This window comes from Gracilinanus agilis, chromosome 5, assembly GCF_016433145.1.
Source record: "Gracilinanus agilis isolate LMUSP501 chromosome 5, AgileGrace, whole genome shotgun sequence".
Classification (NCBI taxonomy): Eukaryota; Metazoa; Chordata; class Mammalia; order Didelphimorphia; family Didelphidae; genus Gracilinanus; species Gracilinanus agilis.
In genome coordinates, this window is record NC_058134.1 from 226,120,759 (window position 1) to 226,141,089 (window position 20,331).

A 20,331-nucleotide genomic window follows, 5' to 3' on the forward strand; every position below is an offset into this window, starting at 1 on the left:
ACAGGCCTCTTCCCTACTCAGAGTTGACTTGCAGGATGATGTCTTCAACCTTTACAACCTTCACCACTCTCCAAGATCCCAGGTCAAATAGGGACTGCTGATTGCACTTCTGTTCCAAACCCCTCACAAAACAGCAATGTCTCTTGCTTAGCTCTCTCCTCTCTCCCCTTGCATTCCATTCAGAATGTCCATGACTTCCAGCCAAGGCTTTCCCTAATATGCTTGTAAAAGTCTGCCTTTATACTTTTAAAGCCTATACCTATTACAAAGGGAAGCATGAATAGATGTCTCTAGACCTTCCTCCTGCCATCCTTCTCCAAGGGAAACTTTGATTCCTGCTGAGAGGGAAGCACAAGGTTGATTGGAGCCACAGGCTTACCACTGGGTTCTAGAGAACTAAAATAATATCTGTTTCGCCCTCTCTTAAATATTGTTAGCCTAAGGGAAATAATTTTTAGGTTTAAGCTTAACTCCTGATCACCATGCCATAACTGGGAAGGAGTGTCCCAAACTATCCAAGGCTTGATTTCTCCATCAAATTACAGTTGAACAAAGGATACATATAGTAAAAAAGCAGGTAAACCCATTTATTCATCAATAGCAAACAAAAATGATAGAATGTATGTACTAAGAATATAGCAAACAATACATAGAGTGAACAAGCCATTCCATAAAGTCCCTAATCTTGTCCAAGGGAAAATGTCCAACACATCTCTATCCTGCCAAACTGGAAATAGGGACCTGATTAAGGAACCAATTCCTCTATATGTTGGCTTCTTCCTAGGGCCTTTCTCTTTCTTTAGGGACTTGAAGAGAGCGTAGAACCACACATCTTTCTCAAAGCTGGAAGTCAGCAGACCGGTATTTCCCTTCCCCCAAGTCTCCACAGCTCTGTCCCTGGAGCAGGCAAAGAGCTCTGAATAATCACTCTTCACCAATTATAAGAATCTTAAGCAAACAGACTTTAGCTATGGGTCACACTAGGGACTATAGTTTAAGGATACTGATAAATTGATACAGAAGGGCAACCAGGATTGTGAAGGCCTTTGATAGTAGAGAGACCTAATATAGGGATCAGTTGAAGGAAGTTGTGATATTTAGCCAGAAGAGAAGACTGGAGTCTCTTTTTATCATTTCCAGATAATCTGATAAGGACAACTTAGTTGATAAGGAAATAACAGGACACAGGAGACTATCTTGACTGTTAACTCATAGCTGCTTCTCCGAAGTGCCATTGAGTCACAAGTTTATTATATAAGAAATTCAAACTCCCTTTCACCCAAAAGCACAAGGATAGTTTCCCACAACTACACAGAGATCTATTTTTAATATAGATAATACAACAGGCTTAGAAGCTTCAAGGTGAAGATAAGAACCAGGCAGGACTTTCAGCTATATTTGTTATCACCAAGCCAAGTCTGAGAATACTTTTCTCTGGGGCAAATGCCCCACCTAACTAAGGTTTAGGCCTTGGCTGCATTTCTGACCAAAGGGGAAGAATGTTAACCTTTTAACTGCTGGTTAGCTAGGAACTTTAAGCTTTTCAATAAGGCCACAATACTTTTCAACAAGAAATCACAAGGATTACAAAATGGGTCAAAAGAGGAGTCTCAGATTTTTATCTGTTCTCTTATTGGCTTCCCACACTGGAGGAATATTATATCTGGCTTCAAGTATTTGAAAGGATGTCATGAGAAGAGGGATTAGATTTGTTCTTTTAGGGCAGGGCAAGAAACAACAGGTAGGAGTTGCAAAAAAGGCAAATTTAGATTTGATAGCTGGGAAAGGATATCCTAAAAAAATTAGAAAGCTATCCAAAATTGTGATGGATTGTCTTGAGAGATTCACCTTCATTATACATCTTTAAAAAGTGATGAATATACACTTTAAAAGCATAGTATAGGGGGAAATAAGGTGGCTCAATGGATGGAGGTCTAGAGATGGGAAGTCCTGGGTTCAAATGTGATGTTAACTTGGGAAAAACTACTAAAGTAGTCAGAAAAAACAAATCTTTAATCAGGAAAGAGATGTTCAATATTCGGTGGCTACACAGAGTCAAACACCTAAAACCACACAGAGCCAAAAGCTCTGGCACTCTGGCAACAGTATCTCTGAGAGGATAACTGAGCTAGATGATTCTCCTAAGAACAATAGAATTTGGGGAACTTATATACCATTTGGTGAATTAAGGACAGGGAAGTATGACTGATTGACATTATCTTGGTTACTAGGAAATGAGAAGCTCTAGGCAGTATTATCAGGGAGCAGCAGCTGATACTTTACAATGGATACAAAAGGGAAAGATCCAGCCAAGGGCTGGGCTACCTGGGAGAGGACTTTGATACAATGGGAGAAAACGCCATACTTAACATTTGATTTAGATCTACAAGGTCCAACCAACTAGGACCATTAAGTACTTTAAGGTCTATTCAATCTGAAATGGTTAAGTCTGGGACTTATATGGGGTGAATTCTCCAGGGACAGGGGCAGAATTGGAGTCTCCAGATTTCCAGTTGACTAAGACCACAGACATTTTCTAGCTTTGTGACCTGAGGCATCATTTAACCCCAACTGCCTAGCCCTTACTGCTTTTCTGCTTTGGAACCCACACAATATCTATTCTAAGTCAGAAGACAAGGGTTAAAAAAATTAATATTTATTAAGTGCCTTCTCTGAAAGAGGAATCCTTGGAATCTTGCATTACATTAATTAGTATTAGTAATCATAAATTGGCAACTTCCTATAGAAAATTGGTGAAAATTCCACTCCACACAGAACCAATACTGAGTATCAATTTTTATTTTTTAAATTTAAATTATTAATTTATAACATTTCTCCATGGTTATAGGATTTATTTTCTATCCCTCTCCTCCTCCCATCCCCTCCCATAGCCCACACACAATTCCACTGGGTTTTACATGTGTCATTGATCAAGGCCAATTTCCATATTATTGATATTTGCATTAGGGTGTTCATTTTGAGTCAATATCCCTAATTATATATCCCCATCCTCCCATGTGATCAGGCAGTTGTTTTTCTTCTGTGTTTCTGCTTCCACAGTTCTTCCTCTGAATGTGGATAGTGTTTTTTCTCATAATTCCTTCAGAGTACTCCTGCATCATTGCATTGCTGCTAGTAGAGAAGTCCATTACATTCAATTTTACCACAGTGTATCCATCTCTGTGAATAATGTTCTCCTGGATCTGCTCCTTTCATTCTGCATCAATTCCTAGAGGTTCCATGAATGTTGGAGGGGATGTGGCAAAATTGGGACATTAATGCATTGCTGGTGGAGTTGTGAATTGATCCAACCATTCTGGATGGCAATTTGGAACTATGCCCAAAGAGCACTAAAAGATTGCCTGCCCTTTGATCCAGCCATACCACTGCTGGGTTTGTACCCCAAACAGATAATAATGAAAAAAATTTGTACAAAAATATTTATAGCCAAGCTCTTTGTGATGGCAAAAAAACTGGAAAAAGAGGGTATGCCTTTCAATTGGGGAATGGCTGAACAAACTGTGATATCTGCTGGTGATGGAATACTACTGAGTATCAATTTTAGACAGAAGGAAAGAGTTTTAAGGGGGGGGGATGGTTTATTATAGTGGGATAAACTGGGCAGCTAGGTGTCGAGGGAGAGAGGGTGCTGGGTCTGGAGTCAAGAGGACCATTAAATCTGGCCTCAGACTTCCTAGCTGTGTGATCCTGGGCAAGTCACTTAACCTTGTTTGCCTCAGTTTCCCCATCTGTAAAATGAACTGGTGAAGGAAATGGCAAACCATTTCAGTATCTCTGCCAAGAAAACCCCAAATGGGGTTCTGAGGAGTCAGATATGACTTAAAGGGAGAGCTCCAAGGGGAAGGGGGGAGCCTGGGTCGCTGCCCGCCCCCTCCCCCCCAGGCCCAAGGTCCAGGAACTGAAGAGGCTCAGATCAGGCGGAGGCTCTCCCCAAGAGGCGGGGCCCACAAGCATCCTTCAGGGGCGGGAGCGGAAGCGGAAGTGGAAGCAGAAGCGGCCGCCGCCTCCCCTCCTCCTCTCCCCCCCACCTGAGGAAATTCGCCTAAGCCTGCGCCTAGCGGCCTAATTGCCGCAGTCCCGGGATCTTTGGCCGGGGGCAGAGCACATGTCACCTGGTGTGCCGCTTTTTGGGGGGAGTGGGCGTGGGGGGGAAAACGACATCTAGTTGGTGCGCGCGCAGCCTCAGGCCCTCCCGTCTGGGCTGAGTCCTTGGTGACTGCACTCTCTGTCTGGCCTGTGCGCGCGCAGTCCAGGTCCCTCCCCGGCCTGTCTCCTTGGGGTGCGCGCGCAGTGGCCCGGCCCCAGGCTGGACCGCGGCTGGTCTCGGAGTTCCTCCCGTGAGGGGCCGGTTAAAAATAGAGCTCTTGTTGCCGGCAGCCTGGGCCCTGGAGCTGACCTTGAATTTCCCCACAGCCCCGGGGCGCCTCTTGCCAGTAGTTCGTGCCGAGGTGCTCCGCATTAGGCCTGGCGCCTTATACTCGTCGACGATCCATCGATGATTGGCCCGAAGTGGGCGCATAGTGTGGAACCCCTTTGCCGGAGCCCCGTGGCACTTTCCTCGCGGGCTATTCTTTTTTGCAGGTCCCAGCTCCAGTTCCTACCTCACCATGCCCGCGGGCGTGTCGCTGCCCACGTACCTGAAAATGGTCGCTGCCAGCTTGGGGGCCATGCTCCTAGGGGCAGAGGTGGTTCACAGGTACTACCGGCCCGACCTGGTGAGTGAGGGGCCCGAAGCTGCCCTGCCCGAGGGGAGGGAGGTGCTTGGCCATTCGCTTGTCAATCAGTTCCTGATAAGCCAAGAGTAGGTCATCCAGAAGTCAGTCTGGCTGTCAGAAAGCAGTTATTGAGGATCTGCTATATTCCAGGCACCAGGTTTGCAACAAGAGGCAAAAAGACAGTGCCCGCCCTAGTCTAATTCCTTTAATGATAAATACAACCTTCAAACATTTCTTATGCACCGGCTACGTGCCAGGCACAGTTCTTAGGGCTGAGGAATGCAAAAGAGGCAAAAGACAGTCCTTACTCTCAAGTTCCTAAGTGATGGGAGTACTATTACAAAAGTAATGGGAGACAAAACCATCTATCAATAAACATTTTTGGAGTGGCTAAGTAACTCTGGATAGAAAGCCAAGCCTGCAAATGAGAGGTCCTGGGTTCAAATGTGGCCTCAGACATATGTCCCAGCTGTGTGACCCTGGACAAGTCACTTAACCCTAATTGCCCAGCTCTTACTGGTGCTTCTGTCTTAAAACTGATACTTGGTATTCTAAGGCTGAAGGTAAGGGCTTAAAATAATAATAATTATAATAACAATAATAAATATTTACTACGTGCTTACTATGATAGAGATAATCCTTGGGTTGGAGAATATCAGAACTGAAAGAGACCTAAAACATAGAATGTCATGTGCAGGAGAAATTTTTAACCAGGGAATATAAGAGCTGGGAGGGACCTTAGAATAGAGAATAAGGTTGGCACCTTCTCTGCAAACCTCCAGGAATTCTTAACCTAAGGTCTGTGAACTTAAAAAAAAATGTTTTTATAATTTTCTTAAACCTTCCTTCTGTCTTCGAATCAATAAATATTGTATATTTGTTCCAAGATAGAAGAAGGATAAGGGCTAGGCAATAGGAATTAAGTGACTTGGCCAAGGTCACACATATAATTATATTTCAACATTTTTTTCCCTTGTAATCCCATGTGTTTTATGCATTTAAAAAAGCATTATGCCAAGAAGGGGTCTGTAGGTTTTATCAGACTATTTGAGGGCACATGAGACACACAAATCATTAAAAGCTCTTGAGTGTTGAGAGTTTAAGTGACTTGCCTAACCAGTATGTGTCAGAACCTGCACCCAGGTTTAACTAGCTCCAAGGATACCTCTTTACTCTGCCAAACAACAGTAGGGATTAAAAATTAATGGTTTTACTAAAATATATGAAAATTATAAATAATAATGGTGGTTTCTGATTCAAAGTATTATTGCTCAAAGTCAAAATGACTTTAATAGCTTTTATTTACAAAAGAGGTGGAAAGTGTGAAAGCAGAGACATACATAAGGGTAGAGAAGACATTAGCCTATCTAACTAAATATTGCTCAGCTGCTCAACTCAGCCAGGACTTGTTGACCTTCAACTGGAATTAAACTCTCTCCAGAAGTCAGGAAGGGAAAGCCAGCTATCCACTCACCCAAGTTCCCTCCAATAGGTAGGTCAAGATGATGATTCGAGCTGAGAGTGACTCCTGAGGCCGACTTTCTTCCTTGAGCTGACCTTCTTTTTGAAGCTGACTTCCTTCTTTAATTTGTCTTTCCTAGCCCCAGAAATTCAGAGCCTTTTATTGTGGCTTCTTGTCCCTTCCCCTCTTCACAAGGGCCAATCACAGCTTCCAAATTGCCCAGCACTGCCTTGGGGTCAGTGTTTGTGGGAACCACTTCTCACCTTCTGGAGAGGTGAATACTTATCAAAAGGGTTCACAGACACTTGGCTGAGTGAGGTATGAATTCTCATTTCCTGGCTGAGTTTAAAGGGTAGAAAGCTCCTCCACCTAGTGCTAAGTAGGGTGTTCAACCTTTTGTTGGTTCATTTCAAAAGTAGACAAAGGAGAGTTAATCCTGACTTCACAATCTGGTGAGGTACTAAGTAGGAATACTTAAGTTATTGTTAACCAAAGTGTTAATTCCAATTAGGCAAAGAGAATAAAGGATTCCCTTTTCACAAGTGTAAACTCAGAATAGACAAAGAGAACCAAGAATTTCCTTTGACACAACTCTTAAATGTTTGTGTGTGAGGTGATATATGTAACATGTGTAAGATGTTTTGCAGTTTTTAAAGGGCTATATTGATTTTACTCATTATCCATTGGATTTGTGTGCTGTGTGTGAACACTGCCTTGTCATTGTAGTCTGGTGCACAACTTTGATAACTGTGATTTCTTTTCAGACAATACCTGAAGTCCCTCCAAAACGTGGTGAACTCAAAACAGAGCTCCTGGGGCTGAAAACCAGACAAGAGCAAGGTCAGATTTCTCAGCAGCAATGACCTACATCGTCAGCGTATGATGCCAGGACTCTTATTCTATTTTTATACTTATGGACGGGCATTCTGCTTGCCCTCATTCACTGAGGATTCTCAGTGAATATCAATAAATTCAGCTCTAATTGTGGCTTATACTGTGTGGCCTGAGAATTGTTAAATGAACCCTTCCCAGCCTTTGGAATGTATTTTGGGAGCTATTTCATTTGGGCCTGAGTATAATGTGAATTACATGTAAAATATGTGAGAATTAAAACTCCTGTGGTAACTTTTCAGTAAGTGACTTTGTAAAATTTTCTTTTTGAGTTACGTACTTACTCAACAAACATTTTCCATATACAAAGAACAAAAACAAGGGATGTGTATATAAAGTGTATATATTTCTTTATTTATAAAATGGAGAATGCAACAGCACCAATCTCACTGGATTATTGTATCAAGTGAGATAATATAGAAAGCACTATATAAATTATTATTTGAATACAGCAGTGTAGTCATGATCTAATTAATGCAGTATCCTCTTTATTGGTACAGATTGAAACCCATGTTTAACCATATCTTCTCTGTGTCACTGTTTTGTTTTTTTCCAAACTCTTACCTTCTGTCTTAGTATCAATTCTAAGACAGAATAAGAGCAAGGGCTAGACAGTTGGGGTTAAGTGACTTGTCCAAGATCACATAACTACATAGTGACTGAAGGCCAGATTTGAACCTAGATCCTCCTTACTCCAGGCTGGGCACTCTAATCAGTCTATTCCTAGTCCCACTCTGGTTTACTCTTTTGTCTCTGTCTTTTGATGAATTCATACAACTAACTAGAGAACTTCCTCCTGTTTTTTTAGTATTTCCAGGATATCAATGCACTGCCAAATATATCATTGTCTCTACTCCATGAATCAGCCTAGAAAGATAAATTGAAATGAGATTTTGAAGAAGTCAAGCTGCCAGACAGTGGTCTATATTTTGTCTCATTAGCAACGGGGAGACATTGAAGTTTTTTGAGCAAAGGAATGAGAAAGACCTGGGCTTCAGAAAGAACTTTGGCAATTGAGTGGAAGAAGATCTGGAGTGAAGATTGAATAGAGTCAGGAAGATCAAGGAGGAAGCCATGGCAATAGTCCAAGTAAGAGGTGAAGGCTTGGAGGTGTGAGGAAACAAAAAAAGACTATGGTGAGGAGATAGAGCCAACAGGACTTAGCAGCTGATTAGGCCATGGCTGGTACCTGAGTGTGAAGAGTCAAAGTTGAAAACATGAAAAATGGAAATAATGGGAGTGACCTTGACAGAAATGATATCATGGTTCCCTTCATTTTTCCTTAGTGGTCTATTTTCTAAGAATGTAATTATTTTTTAATTATTAAGTCATCAAAATCTTGAGTATTGGGGGCAGCTGGATGGCTCAGTGGATTGAGAGCCAGGTCTAGAGACAGGAGGTCCTAGGTTCAAATCTGGCCTCAGACACTTCCTAGCTGTGTGACCCTGGGCAAGTCACTTAACCCCCATTGCCTAACCCTGTAACAAATAAAATTAATATAGAAGGATATATATAAAAGATATTAGGGTTTAAAAAATTATAAAAAATAACTTGAGTATTAATTATTTTTGAGGAATTTTTTTCTTGAATTTTTTAGAAGGGAGGAAAATAACTCTTATTTCCAAGGTCAGGGCTGATCACCATTCTTGGGTAAGGATCTGATTAATGCCAAGCATAGAGAGAGACACCTTTCTTATTTGTTGTGCCACAGCATCTGTCTTATTTTTTCACATAGCTGAGCAATGTTACAAGAATGGGATTTATTCAAGGGACCAATGGTTGGTATGGTGGATAGAGTACTTGCTTTGGAGTGAGAGAGATCCAAGCTTACCTCCTTTATCTTATGCTTACTAGATGTGTGCCTTTTTTTTTTTTTAAACCCTTACCTTCTGTCTTGGAATCAATATTGTGTATTGATTTCAAGGCAGAAAAGTGGTAAGGGCTGGGCAATGGGAGTCAAGTGACTTGCCCAGGGTCACACAGTAGATGTGTGCCTTTTAGTAAATCACTCAACCTGTTTCCTCATCTGCAAAATGGGGCTGATAATGGTATCTACCTTTGTGAGAAACTAATGAGAAGTGCTTTGCAAACTTTAAAGTCCTAAATAAATGCTGGCTATTTGTCAGTCAACAAACATAAAAAAAAAAAAAAAGAATAACTTTTTTTTCACAACAGAGAAAACAAATAGCATCAACACAGAACAGACCACTGGAAGTTATAAAGCAGTGTGTCAACCTACCCACATGAGACACTTGGTGTTCAGTGTCCATACTTCAAAGGAAGAGAAAGTCATGGACCAGAAAAGAGGAACTTTCAACAAAATTGGTAGAAAATGATCATGGTTACCTTTTCTTACTATGGGCCAGGCAATATGCTAAGTGCTAGGGATACAGAAAAAGGGCAAAAATCCCTGCCCTCAGGGGGTTTAAAGTCTAATACAGGAGATAACAAGTGAAAAATTATGTAGAAACATGCTATCGATGGCAAGAATGGGAGATAATCAGCAGAGGAATGGCAGTAGGTATTGGGAAACTAGGTGGCATAGTGGCTACAGCTCTGAGCTTGGATTCAAGAAGACCTGAGTTCAAAACTGTCTCAGACACTAGTTTTGTGATCCTGGGCAAGTCACTTCACCCTATTTGTCTAGGATTTCTCATCTATAAAATGAGCTGAAGAAGGAATGGCAAACCACTCTAGTATCTCTGCCAAGAAAACCCTAAATGGGGTCAGAAGAATTGAACAGGACTGAAATGATTGAGAAACAACAGAAAAGGCTTCCAATAGAAAGTAGGGTTTTAGATGGGTGTTGAAGAAAGCCATGGAAAGCAAGAGGCAGAAAAGAGGAGGGAGAATATCCTGGACTTAGAGAATAGCCAGAGAAAATGTCTGGTGCTCTGGAGAGAGTGTCCTGTTTGAGGAGCAGCTGGGAGGCCAATGTCGTTGGATTAATGGCAATGATTAGGGGAGTGAAATGTAAGGAAACTGGAAAGATAGAAGGAGGCACTTATATGAAGGGCTTTGAGTGCCTGAATGAGAATTTTGTGTTTGATCCTAGTGGCAATAGGGAGCCACTGGAGTTTATTGAGTAGGGAGCTGGCATAATCAAACCTTTGTCAGGGAAATCACTTTGGTGACCTAACCAAGGATGGAGTGGAGTAGGGCAAGTGTGAAGAGTGAATCAAACTCTCTTTGTCTATCAATCAGCAACTGTTAATTTAATCTATCAAAAACTTAAGTATCCCTACTTAGTACCTTACCAGTCACTAAGTATGAGAGTTCACAAGTTACTTGCTAGAGTGAGTGACAATTCCAGAGGCCTCCCTGGGCAGTGCTAGGCAAATTGAAAGACAGCGATTGGTTCCCATAAAGTGGGGAAGGGACAGGAAGTAACATGGAAAAAGGACTATTAAAAAGTCCTGGACTTCCTGTCCAAGGAACTTCTCCTTTGAACTTCTCCTTTAATGTTTGTCTTTGGACTCTGCGTCAGTGAAGTGAGCCAGAATGGAGGAGGAGACTCTTTCCTTGGATCTTGTGGTGGTGAGTGGAGTGATTCCTTCCTTGGTTCTTCAGTGAAGAGAGACCCTCTCTGCTGGTTGGTGCTTTGGTGGGACACTCCCTTCAGCATGAGTTCTGGTGATATTCTTGGCAGTCTTAGCCTCGTGTACACTGAAGGTTCTCAGTGGATTCTTCAGCATCTCCTGGCTCTTCGGATTTTGGCTTCTTAAGGACTTTGGATTCTGGTGAGATTCACTTTTGGATTCACATTTGTGGTCTGGAGACTTTAGGATTAAACTCAGGATATTGGTAGCTAGGCAGTACTTTCTGTCTATCTACATTTTTCCACTTTCACTCTTTCCACTTCTTTGTAAATAAAGCTGCTAAAAGTCATTTTGACTTAAGCTGTAATATTTTTAAATCAGATAATATTACTTTAGAATTCTCATTTAGCATAAAACCTAAATTTTACATTCTTACACAGGCAGCCCTCCAAGCATTTTATTGGAATTGTGAGGTGATGAGGCCTGCACCAGATTGGGGGCAGTGTCAGAGGAGAGAAAGGGGAGTATTTAAAGGGATGTTGTAATGGTGAAATCAATAGAACTTGGTACCATAGAAGGAGGTGAGATAGTAAGGAATCCAGGACGATTTCTAGGTTGGAGCCTGGATAACTTATTATTCAAGAAGTTTTTAAGTATCTACTGTGTGTCCAAGCAAAGATGAAACAATTCTTGCCTTCATGAAACTTATGTTCTATTTCTTTCTTTTTTAACCCTTACCTTTGGTCTTAGAATTAATACTAAATATCAGTTCCAAGGGAAGAGCAGTAAAGGGCAAGAGAATTGGTGTTAAGGTGACTCAAGCAAGGACACACAGCTAGGAATTATCAGAATCTAGATTTGAACCCAGGTCTTCCCAACTCCAGACCTGGTGCTCTATCTGCTGAGCCACCAACTGCCCCTTATGTTGTATTTCTTAAGTACATATTATTTACAAAGCCCAGGGGGTACAAATATAAAAATGAAGAAAAGACCTCAATCTTATTGGAGTTTGCATTCCTGGTTTGATTATCTGCTTGATTGTTTGAGGTTTCCCCCTGAACCTAGCTCTTTCCCCAAGAAACAACCCTGTTTTACTAAGCCCCTGCAGAACTCCCAGCAAAAAATGATGGGAGTGATGTGGAAAGAACATTGAATTCTTGTTCAAGTGAACTCAGGATCAGTCTCCAGCAGGCAGGGCCCTCCTGAAGGATGCTTTACTCAAAAATATCACAGGGCCAAGTTCTACCAATTAGAAATTCTCTTGGGTTAGGCAGCTTCTATTTAAAATGAGAATTCCTCTTGGGTGAATTACTTGAATCAGATAATTAGAACAACACCTAGGTCACAGGGGAAGTGGCTAGACATTGGTTTCCTGTGAGAGGCTAGGGACTTTTAGTAGATTGTGGGCTTAGATTTTGTTTGTTTTTCTAAACTCTTACCTACAGACTTCTTATTATCAATTCTTTTTTTTTAAACCCTTACCTTCTGTCAGTATTGGCTCCAAGACAGAAGAGTGGTAAGGGTAGGCAATGGAGGTCAAGTGACTTGCCCCAGGGTCACACAGCTGGGAAGTGTCAGAGGCCAGATTTGAACCTAGGACCTCCCGTCTCTAGGCCTGGCTCTCAATCCACTGAGCTACCCAGCTGCCCCCCTTATTATCAATTTTAAGACAGAAGACAAGGGCTCAGGGTCACACAACTAGGAAATGTCTGAGGTCAGATTTAAACCCAGGTCCTCCTGAAGCCAGGCCTGGCACTCTTAACAACTCTACCAGCTAGCTGCTCCTGTCAATCCACTTGTGTGATGGATCAGCCAAAAAAGCTACTGGACTTCAGGGTTGTAGAAATGGAACATTCTGAACATTTTGCCCTTATCTTGTAGATTCCCCAGTCAGATCCCCTCTCAACAGTGTTTCTTAGTTCTAGAGCCTGTGCTTTAGAGAAGCCCTGACAGTATGAGGACAAGAATGAAGAAGAGGCTCAAAGCCATATCCTTATGCCATGGAAAGAAGGATGGAATTGGAGGTAGTGTCTGCAGGTTGTTCAAACCCTATCTCCACCAATTACTGTGGGGTGCAAATCACTTTGATTCTTTGGCTTTTGGTTTCCCTATTTATAAAATGCACTGGCTGACCCTGAAAGGCCTTTCTGGGTCTAGAACTATGGTTTGGGGAACTTGGGCTATTTAGGGGAATGCTTATGGGGAAAGAAGGTATGGGCATAGTTCCAAATTGCCATCCAGAATGGTTGGATCAGTTCACAACTCCACCAGCAGTGCATTAACGTCCCAATTTTGCCACATCCCCTCCAACATTTATTACTCTCCCCTGCTATCTAGCCAATCTGCTAGGTGTGAGGTGGTACCTCAGAGTTGTTTTCATTTGCATTTATCTAATTATTAGAGATTTAGAACACTTTCTCATGTGCTTATTGATACTTTTGATTTCTTTATCTGAAAATTGCCTATTCATGTCCCTTGCCCATTTATCATTTGGGGAATGGCTTGATTTTTTATACAATTGATTTAGCTCCTTGTATATTTGAGTAATTAGACCTCTGTCAGAATTTTTTGTTATAAAGATTTTTTCCCAGTTTGTTGTTTCCCTTCTGATTTTGGTTGCATTGTTTTTGTTTGTTGTACCATTCTGGCTGGCAATTTGGTACTATGCCCAAAGAGTGATAAAAGAATGCCTGCCCTTTGATCCAGCCATACTATTGCTGGGATTGTGCCCCAAAGAGATCATAGATAAATAGACTTGCACAAAAATATTTATAGCCGCGCTTTTTGTGGTGGCAAAAAACTGGAAAATGAGGGGATGTCCTTCAATTGGGGAATGGCTGAACAAATTGTGGTATATGCTGGTGATGGAATACTATTGTACTCAAAGAAATAATAAACTGGAGGAATTCCATGTGAACTGGAAAGACCTCCAGGAATGGATGCAGAGCGAAAGGAGCAGAACCAGGAGAACATTGTACACAGAGGCTGATACACTGTGGTAAAATCGAATGTAATGGACTTCTGTACTAGCAGCAATGCAATGACCCAGGACAATTCTGAGGAAATTATGGAAAAGATGCTACCCACATTCAGAGGAAGACCTACAGGAGAGGAAACACAGAAGAAAAACAACTGCTTGAACATGGGTTGATGAGTTCATGATTGGGGATGTAGACTCGAAACGACCACACCAATGCAACTCTCAATAATATGTAAATAAGTCTTGACTGACCACACATGTTAAAACCAGTGGAAATGCGAGTTAGGTACGGTGGGGGTGGGGGCGTGGGGCGGTGGTTGTTGAGGGGGTGAAGGGTAAAGTAAAAACATGAATTATGTAACCATGGAAAATTTTTCTAAAAATAAAAAATTATAAAATTTAAAAAAATTTTTTTAAATAAAGTAAAAAAAAAAAAGGTGTGGGGAGTCTTCAGGTATTTGAGGCTTTGTCCTGGGAAGGGGAGATGAGATTGTGTTCCCCCCTAGAGAGCAGAACCAAGATGGCAATTAATAGAGAAGAAAACGTTAGCTCAAGGTTACAGGTAATTTATTAAAATAGAGTTATTCCAAAATGAAATGGCTCGCCTGACTTTCTTGTCACTGGCGATTGTACAAGCAGAAGCCAGGTGCACACTTATTGGAGATCTTGTAAAGGAAATGATGCCTCAGGTAGGGGCAGAGAAGATGGATCATAAACTTGGGGCAGGAAAGGATCTCAGAGGCCATCTAGGTCACCTCCTTTATTTTACAGATGAGGAAATTGAGGGTATAGAGCAGAACTTCTCCAATATCACCCAAGTAAAAGGTATCGGAGGTAGAATTTGGACTTGAGACCCAGGACTTTTTCCACCCTATGATGCTGTCTCCCCATGGCTTCAATGTAATGTTCCTTAGGATTTTGATTCATAATTTGATTAGGGGTGCAACTGAGAAAATCTGGTATAGATAGTTGATAACTGTGATATTAGGGCTAATTGAGAGGGCAACAGACCTCATCTATAAGGTAATAGACCTCAGCTACCTCAACAGATCATTGATATTCGTGATGATATTAGGGCTAAGTCATTTTATTTTATTTTTTTCCTCAGTTCCATGATTAATGTTCTTTCCCTCCTGGAGAGGGAGAGAGCTGACAAGCAGTTCCACTGGGTTATACATGTATTATCACTCAAATCCATTTCCATGTTATTCATTTTTGTGATAATCTTTTAAAACCACTCCCCCCATCCTTTATCCATATAAACAAATGATCAATCATATGTTTTTTTTTCTGCCTTTCTGCTCCCACAGTTCTTTCTCTTGATGTGGATAGCTTTCTTTCTCACAAATTATTAGGGCTAATTTATTTTTATTTAAAATTAAAAAAAAAACCCTTATATTCCATCTTAGAATCAGTACTGGGTATTGGTTCTAAGGTAGAAGAATGGTAAGGGCTAGGCAATGGGGGTTAAGTGACTTGCCCAGGGTCACACAGCCAGGAAGTATCTGAGGTCAAATTTGAACCCAGGACCTCCCATCTGTGGGTCTGACTCTCAATCCACTGAGCCACCCAGCTGCCCCTATTAGGGCTAATTTAGAAGACCTCAGCTGTTAGTTATTTTTCCAGACTCCCTCCAATCCATAATTGTTATTATGAACAATGGTATTTATATATACTCTCCGGAAGAGAGCTTTTCTCCAAGAGCATCCTACTTGGAGGCTCCATCCTGGGCGAGAGGCGATGGGATTCTGGGCTCCTGCAGACTTTCCCTTCTGCAAGTCTTTCTTTGGAGAGCTGGCAATATTTGGCGTAATGGTCATCTGGGGCTCGATGTAACTAAGGTGGGAAGGATTTATCGTAGGGTTAACAACTGTGGCAGGGTTTTTTTTTCCTTCTAGGACAGCCAGCTTTCAAGTAACAACTTTCCTAAGTGGAAGAAGAGGGATGACCTAGAACCTGTCTGTGTTCATAGATGGGTTAACCTGCTTGGCTAGGGTCATGGATTCTGTTTTTTTTTTTTTTTTTTTTTTTTTTTTAAACACTTACTTTCTGTCTTAGAATCAATACTAAGTAGAAGTTCCAAGGTAGGAGAGCATTACATAAAGGCTAGGTTATTGGGATTAAGTGACTTACCCACGGTCATGCAGCTAGAAAGTGTCTGAGACCAGATTTGAACCCACCACCTCCTATCTCCAGACCTGGCTCCCTGAAACACCCAGCCGTTTGTAGTCATGGAACTGGTGAGAGCCCCTGGGGGTTTTATGGCCTGAGGGATATTGTGAGGTCTCAACCTGGGGCTGCATCTCTGGCATTTGCTATCTATGTGATATTGGGTAAGTCTCTCAGTTTCCCCCTCTGTAAACGGAAGGAATTAGACTAGGCAGCCTCTGAGGTGTCTTTTTGCTCTAGAGCTAAGGACCTATAAATCACTTTATGATTTATATAGGCCTCAGTTTCCTCATCTGTAAAAGGAGGGGGTTGGACTAGAGGGTTTCGGAGGGCCTTTCCACTTCTAGGATACTCTCATGTATTCAGGAGAGCCCATCTGCCACAAGATGAGGCAGACGCTCGTTCTAAGGGGCAAAGGGCAGAGCGGATAGAAAACTAGCCTGTGTTCCAATCCAGTCACAGACGCTAGCTGTGTGACCTTGGGCAAGTCACATAATTTCTGTTTGCCTCAGCTTCCTCAACTGTAAAATGGGGTTAATAACAGCACCCATCTCCTAGAGTGGTGAGGATAAAAGGAGGTCAGATTTGTGAAGAGCAAGCCCAGCACCTGGCACAGAGGAGACACTCTATCAATGTTGTTGCTGCTGTTATTGTATCTGTGTATGTTCTCTTCCTCCCAGGGGGTAAAGCTGTTACTGTTGATATCGCCTGATACAGATAATCCATCCAGAAGCCCAACATTCAATGGTCTGGATCTAGAGAAGCAGCCAAAACCAGACCCTCAAGAAGCTTCCATTCATGCCGGAAGACACGGCAGGGGCCCAAACTGGGGCAGTGTATGGGGGAAGACATCGAGCTATGCACAGAGGTGGGAGGGATGGCAGACAGCATCTTGGCTAGGGAAGGGATGTGACTTATCCACAGTCACACAACTGTGGGAATTCAAACCCTGCTGTTCTCCTGCCTCCCCAATCCAGCATTTTATCCAGCACCTGTGAAATAACCTCAGAAGGGGAGGCCACTAGCAGCTGGGGAGAGGGCAGTGTGGTGTCAAGAAAGGGGAGGGTTGGAGCTGCACATCCATTAATAGTGCCCTTTGAAGATGGAATTTAATTTAATCAATTTTACTCTTCTTGATACCAAGAAAAAATGTTAATTAGTTGTCAAAAAGTAGATTGGACCGCTTGAGGTTTCCACTCTCAGTCTTTGCAGGGAGTCTCAAAGGCCAGGGTACACTACTTGTTGGCTATGTATTGATTGGATTAATGACTTCTTCCTTTGGGTTTTTTCCCCCCACCTTCATTGATGTACTTTGTTCTTACATTACACACATTTAGTTTACTCCCACGAAGTCTCCAAAACAGAGTAATACAATTAACATAGTAACCTCATCCAAAAGTGCATGCAATACTCCTTGTAGCTATTAAAAAGTTAACAGAAAAAATGGGAAAGGATCTGTTTGTACAAAAATATTTCAAGCTGCGCTTTTTGTGGTGACAAAGAATTGGAAATTAATGGGATGTCCCTCAGTTGGGGAATGGCCAAACTAAGTGTGGTCTATGATGGTGATGGAATACTATGTGCTATAAGGAATGGTGAACAGGAGGATTTCAGAAAGAGCTGGAAAGACCTCCATGAACTGATTCGGAGTGAAACAAGCAGAACCAAGAGAATATTGTACACAGTAACTGAAACATTGTGGGACGATCACACACTAAATCTACAAATAGCAATGCAATGACCTAGGACAGGTCTGAGGGACTTAGGAGAAAGAATGCTATCTACCTCAAGAGAAAGAGCTGTGGGAGTAGAAATGCAGAATAAAAAATATGATTTATCACTTGTTTATTTGGGTGTATAATTTGGGGGCTTGGTTTTATGATTTTTCACTTATAGAAATGAATAATATGGAAAAATGTTTTGTGTGATAATACATGTACAACCCAGATTGAATTGCTTGTCAACTCTGGGAGTGGGAAGGGAAAAAGGGAAGCAACATGAATCATATAACTTTGGAAAACATATGTATAGATTTGTTATTAAAAAATAAAGATAAGTCTAAAAAAAAGTTAACATAAACCTGTTTAATTTTCTTAGAAATTAAAACTTAAAAAAAAAACCCCAAATAAACAATTCTTGGGACAGCTAGGTGGCTCAGAGGATTGAGAGTGAGGCCTACAGATGGGAGGTCCTGGTTTCAAATTTGACCTCAAACACTTCCTGGCCCATTGTCTAGCTCTTATTTTGCCTTGGAACCAATATCAGTATTGATTCTAAAATGTAAGGTAAGGGTTAAAATTAAAAAAAAAAATCCTTACTTTCTTAGTAAAAACTTTAGGAAAGAAGGACAAGGGCTTAGGCAAATGGGGTTAAGTGATTTGCACAGGGTCTCACAGCTAAGAAATGAGAAATTAACACTTAAAAAATTCATTTTATTCTGTACCCTAAATCCATCACTTGTCACAGATCTCATGGTTTATCATCAAACCTCTAGATTCATGAATGGTCATGTTGACTGTGTTTCTTATGGCTTTCGGTGTTGAGTGTTGTCACTGTAAAATTGCTTTCCTGGTTCTGTTCCTCATCAGGTTATAAATGCTCTGAACATTATCCATTTTTAGGATCTTGACATCTTAATTGAAATTATTTTTCTGGTTCTGCTGCCTTCACTCTGCCTGTTTGTATATTTTCAGGTCTTTATGCAATCATCCATTTCACTTTTTATGGCATAATAGTACTCCACCATATTCTTCCAGACATATATAACTTTTAGCCATTGTTTAGTCAGTTTCCAATTTTTTTTTGACAAGAGATTCCAGTATTTTTGCACATAAAGGACTCTTTGTTCCTCCTTTGATTTCTTAAGGAATAAGCCTGTTAGTACTGGTTAGCAGTGTCAAAGGGCATTCACTGTTCATCTTTTTGTGTACAATTTTAAATTGCTTTCCAGATTGTTTTCGGTCCTTCCATCATTTGTTTTCCTTATATTTGTCAGTCTGGAGGGTATGAGGTAGAATCTTTAAAGATCTAATTTACATTTCTTTAATATGTAGTGATTTAGCTCTTTGTGGTGGTAAAATTTTGGAAAAATGAAGGGATGCCTTTCGATTGGGGAATGGTTGAACAAACTGTGGTATCTGTTGGTGACAGGAATACTATTGTGCTGAAAGGAATAATGAACTGGAGGAATTCCATGTGAACTGGAACAACCTCCAGGAACTAATGCAGAGTGAAATGAGCAGAACCAGGAGAACACAGAGATGGATACACTGTGGCACAATAGAATGTAATGGACTTCTCTACTAGCAGCAATGCAATGACCCAGGACAATTCTGAGGGACCTATGAATAAAAACGCTATCCACATTCAGAGGAAGAACTGTGGGAGCAGAAACACAGAAGAAAAACAACTGCTTGATCACATGGGTCGATGGGGATAGACTCTAAGCTATCACCCAAATGCAAATATTAGTAATATGGAAATAGGTCTTGAACAATGACACATGTAAAACCCAGTGGAATTGCCTGTTGGCTACAGGGGGTGGGGGGTGGGAGGAGGAGAGGGAAAGAACATGAATCACGTAACCATGGAAAAATATTCTAAATTAATTAAAAATTTTCAAATAAAAAAAAAGGAGTATATGGCTATAGATATTATAGGTTTCTTGCCTTGAAGACAGCCTGATCTTAGACCATTTATCAAATGGGGAGAACCTTAAAAATTTGAATGGGTTCCTTAAACATTTTGGAAATGAGACCATCAGAAAAATTTGCTGCCAAGATTTTTTCACCCAATTGTTTCTCTTTCCATAGATGTATTATTCCCGTGTTTCACTATATATATGAACTTTAACATCATAATCATATACTCACTTGAGGCCTTTTTATAAGGTGCCGGTCTAAATATAATTTTTTCCACTGTTGTCCAATTTTCTTCAGTTTTTGTCAAACAAAACGGGTCCTTATCCTACCTGAAGTTTTTGTTTGTTATCAAAAACTAAGAATACTCATTGGTGTTGAGAAAGCCAAGGCTAATGTATTACTTTACTCATGACCTCTTTACCTACCTTCCCAATTTTTTTCTACTAGAAAATGCAAAGCCAAATTCAAAGACTCTTTCCTATTTAATGGAATTACCTTCTATTCATTTCAATCTTGTTTTTTTTTTAAACCCTTACCTTCCATCTTGGAGTCAGTACAGTGTATTGGTTCTAAGGCAGAAGAGTGGTAAGGGCTAGGCAATGGGGGTTAAGTGACTTGTGTAGGGTCACACAGCTAGGAAGTGTCTGAGGCCAGATTTAAACCTAGGACTTCCCATCTCTAGGCCTGGATCTCAATCCACTGAGCCACTCAGCTGCCCCCTCAACTTTGTTCTAAAAAAGGGAGCATTTTTGACTATCATTTAGACTCCTGTCTATTCTTTTGTCACAGGTTACTTCATTTTTTCCCCCACCCACTCCAAATTAAAATTCACTGAATTGTTGCTTTTGGTTAATGTTCTTAAATTTTTACACTGAAAATCTTTGAAAGACCAAAAGGTTAAGCCTTATTTATA

General features: G+C 41.1%; 1 protein-coding gene across 1 annotated transcript; it reads left to right on the plus strand.

Moving 5' to 3' along the window:
• The first annotated feature begins 4,341 nt into the window (after positions 1–4,341).
• C5H12orf73 (chromosome 5 C12orf73 homolog) lies at positions 4,342–7,334 on the plus strand. The gene is made up of 2 exons (XM_044678418.1): positions 4,342–4,736; positions 6,963–7,334. The coding sequence occupies exons 1-2, from the start codon at positions 4,629–4,631 to the stop codon at positions 7,059–7,061; spliced, it is 207 nt and encodes a 68-aa protein (XP_044534353.1). The 5' UTR covers positions 4,342–4,628; the 3' UTR covers positions 7,062–7,334.
• The last annotated feature ends 12,997 nt before the right edge of the window (positions 7,335–20,331 follow it).

Excerpts from the sequence above, each read along its gene's own strand:
- C5H12orf73 (XM_044678418.1), top strand. The coding sequence starts at position 4,629 with ATGCCCGCGGGCGTGTCGCTGCCCACGTACCTGAAAATGGTCGCTGCC. Across the intron at positions 4,737-6,962 it reads GGTACTACCGGCCCGACCTG|ACAATACCTGAAGTCCCTCC; the intron begins GTGAGTGAGGGG and ends ATTTCTTTTCAG.